The sequence below is a fragment of the Cyprinodon variegatus genome, unplaced genomic scaffold (assembly GCF_000732505.1).
Source record: "Cyprinodon variegatus isolate N-32 unplaced genomic scaffold, C_variegatus-1.0 Scaffold972, whole genome shotgun sequence".
NCBI lineage: Eukaryota > Metazoa > Chordata > Actinopteri > Cyprinodontiformes > Cyprinodontidae > Cyprinodon > Cyprinodon variegatus.
In genome coordinates, this window is record NW_015151425.1 from 131,153 (window position 1) to 134,725 (window position 3,573).

Consider the following 3,573-nt stretch of genomic DNA (forward strand, 5'->3'; position numbering starts at 1 on the left):
CACAGGTGGAGAGAAGCTGTCCATGATGAGCAAGCATGAAGCAACAGTGGAGAGAAAAACTCCCCATTGGGAAGAAACCTCTGGCAGAACTAAGCTGATCGTGGTGGTCTTCAGCTGGACAGGTTGAAATGAGACAAGGAACACAGAAAAGAGTCTGGGAGGAATGAAACTCTGACGAAGCTTTAGCTACGATGGTGGAGATGGGGATGGAGTTGCATCAAAACAGGGTCAGCCAAATGAAGTCCGATATAGCGCGACCACTGCATGCGTTTTGGGTAGCAGATGGAGTTGGGGGATCAGAGACCTTTTAAGATTAACTCTAGATGCTTTTGTGTAGATGTGGTTCAAAGTTGATTAGCTGGTGTCAGAGGCAGAGGAAAGCGAGTAATCAGTTTATTCAGTTGAACTCTTGTCTAGGCTCCAATCTGAGTTTTTTCAACAGCTCAGCAGTGATTCAGCTGAGATGTGATTTTTCTGTAAGTGAATGACTAAAAACTTGTTCTGCTTTAGGCCCGAAAGGTATACAAAGTTAGACTCTACAACTTTTTTGACAATTAGTTGTACTATTCTTTGTTTAGCAGAAAAAAGGGAACTGGATGGAAACATATTTTTGTCAGAAAAAAATCACAATTAAGCAATGTGGGATTTTCCTTCCATTTCACAGTTATAATATAATTTTTGTAGATCTTTCACATAAATCCAATTAACAAATTTTTTGCAGACATGGACATGGATAGGGGAATTTTCTAACTTATTTAACATCTTAATTCTTCATATCTTTACTTAAACAACAAAAATCCTGTGGTTAATTATGCTCATGAACATTCTAACATTAAAGATGAAAAATACAAAATTCATGCTCTTTTCACAACTACAGTACATATTGTCTTATGGCATGAAGAGAAAATTAGGTCTATCCAAGTCACCTCTGAGTGTTCAGTGAAATTAGAGATAAATAACTACTTTAATAATAATAATAATCAATTTAATGTAGATATAAGTAAATGTAGTATACTAATTTTATGCAGAATGATTATTGATAAAAGTATGTTAGTAATGACAATGAATAAGATGTTCACACCAGTCCACTACACCTTTAATTTAGACAGCATGAATGTTGAAATATATGAGTCTATTTGTTAGTAAAGGCTGTATGAAAGTATAGTTTATTATTTAGAAAATATAGTTGTGGTGGTTAATTTTCCTGCTGGAACAATGTAAATTGACCCTAAGGTTCTGGCACCTATCCCCTCAGTGAACATTGGTTATTGCCTGGCCACCCTTTTTAAAATGTTCTGGCTACGCCTCTGAACAAAAAGTATTTTTCTTCAGGTGTTGCGACCTCAGGGTGACGCAGACTTAATTACAGAGTTTTTTTTTTTTTTCTGATGATGAATTTTCGGCTCGCAGATAACGCAGCCTGGGGTGCGCACCTGCGTAATGCGCGCAGCTGCCTCCGCTGTGGATGGATGGAGGGACACTGCAGTTCTTAACGGTCCAAAAAAACAAAAACTACCAACTATAGGTCATTAGGAACCGACCACCAAATAGAGATACAGATTATTTTCATTCACACCGACTGACATATCAGCTGGATTAGAAACTATGAAGCACCCCTCCTGCTCCTCCTGCTCCTCCTCCTCCTCAGCGCCTCCGTGACCGCGCTCAGATCCTCTGACACAGCTCTACTTGTTGTTCTCTGGGAAACATGACGCAGAGTTTCATGGCTTATCTGGGACTTCTGTCGCTCCTTTTTACCTGGTAAGCGACGCGCCTTAAACTTTTATCCCAACTAGAAAAGAAAAATCCCTTCATCATATTTGCTGGAATCTTCTTTCAAACTTTAGATCTAAGTTCCTCTAAAATGACATCATAGAAATGCCCATCGCGCAGCTTGGTGATGTGTTTGTCTCTTTTCAGCCTTTCTTGCTCCTTGACGATGCAGTATGAGGAAGACTACGAAGATGTGACTGTGAAGCAAATGCTTGCTCCTAAATCCCAAGAAACGGACGCCACGGAAATACTCAACAATTTACTAAAGGAGTATGATAAGAAGCTGAGACCGGATATTGGAGGTGAGGCTCTCTTCTGTAAGATGTTTCTGCCAAAAAAGGCGCATCCAAATAGATTAGAATATCCTCTGAAATTATTACTGTTCTGTTCTTCAATAACAGAAGCTCATATACCATGAATTAAAAAAAAAGAATATTAAATCTTATAGTATTTCTGACATGCAAGCAATGCAAAGAACTTTAAGATAATGCAATTTAAAAATGTGTAATAAAATATTTTTTCATGACTAAAGCATGGATACCTGCCTAGCTCACAGTCATTGGCAGCATATCACTGGAAAGTTTAGTGAAAGGAAAAAAGTATTGTTAAAAATTGTCCTAGCAACATGCAGATGTAAGGAGAATGTGTAGCAAAGCCTTTAAGTGCTGTATGTGGGACATGGAAAATGCTCCTACTGTTCATTTTTTGGGCTAAAGATAAAATTGACAATTTAGTCCAGAGTCCAGAAGCCAATATTGAAGATTAAATGTGTTTGGAAATCAGTTGAAGATAGAAAGCTCAGCGAGTGATCATTTGTGGTATTACAATCAATGGCGTAGCGACACAAGCAACATTATCTGGGTGGGCCCCATATGAAGTACAACAAATGATAAAGGTACCGTATATGGCGACAGTTCGTATCCTGAACCTTCTAAGAAGATACAAATATGGATTACCCAAAATTCCAAGTCATAGTTTAAAAAATAAAATACTCAAATACATTGTTCTTTTAAGACCTTTATTGCGGTTTGAAACGTATTATGAGAGTATTTTTCACCAACCGTCTAATAAACTATACACAGTTATTAACATAGTAATTAAAAGTACCACTGTCTGCTTTGCTATTGGTGTCGTGTGTAAACGGCTCACCATCATGTTGAAATCTGCCATGTGTTGCGGTATAAATATGGTCCTATGCGGTCAGTTATTTCAGTATCAGGTGGGTTTAAGAGGAAATTTTTGAACCATTACTTCTGCAAATAGACGCCCTAGTCTTCAATTGCGTAGGAATCCACCAGGTGTCAGTGATGGGGCCCCTAAGAGGTCGTGGGCCCCTAAGGAACTGCTGTCTCTGCTTACCGATATTTACGCCATTGGTTACAATATATACTGTATCATCAGCTGAGGTTGGTTCACTTAAGCGTCTTGCTGCTTTAAGGAAGTGCCAATCTCTTTTTCCCAGCATGACTTGGCACAAGCCATCCTGTTATCAGTGTCAGTACATGCTTTAATGCCCATGCTTTCCTTGACCAGCAAATCAAATCGTCTGACCTTAACCAAAGTTATGTCAGTAGGAATATTTGAGACACTAAGACCAAGCTATTCACATGAGCTGAAATTCATGATTAAAGCAACAGATTTCATACACTGTAAACACCTCAGGATGCAGATCTTTCTCCATGCATCAAGGCAATGATGCTGCAAACTAGTATTGATTAGGGCTGGGCGATAATTCAATAACGATATATATCGATCGATAGACGTGTGGCGCAACAGAAAAAAAGAGAGTCGATAAAAGTT

At 38.6% G+C, this 3,573-nt stretch overlaps 1 protein-coding gene across 1 annotated transcript in view; it reads left to right on the plus strand.

Moving 5' to 3' along the window:
• Positions 1–1,654: 1,654 nt before the first annotated feature.
• gabrg3 (gamma-aminobutyric acid (GABA) A receptor, gamma 3) overlaps positions 1,655–3,573 on the plus strand; it is an 80,755-nt gene continuing 78,836 nt past the window's right edge. Inside the window, exons 1-2 of the mRNA XM_015398919.1 lie at positions 1,655–1,761; positions 1,921–2,075. Of these exons, the coding sequence (XP_015254405.1) occupies positions 1,709–1,761; positions 1,921–2,075 (208 nt within the window). The 5' untranslated portion in view covers positions 1,655–1,708. The remainder of the gene's footprint in view (positions 1,762–1,920; positions 2,076–3,573) is intronic.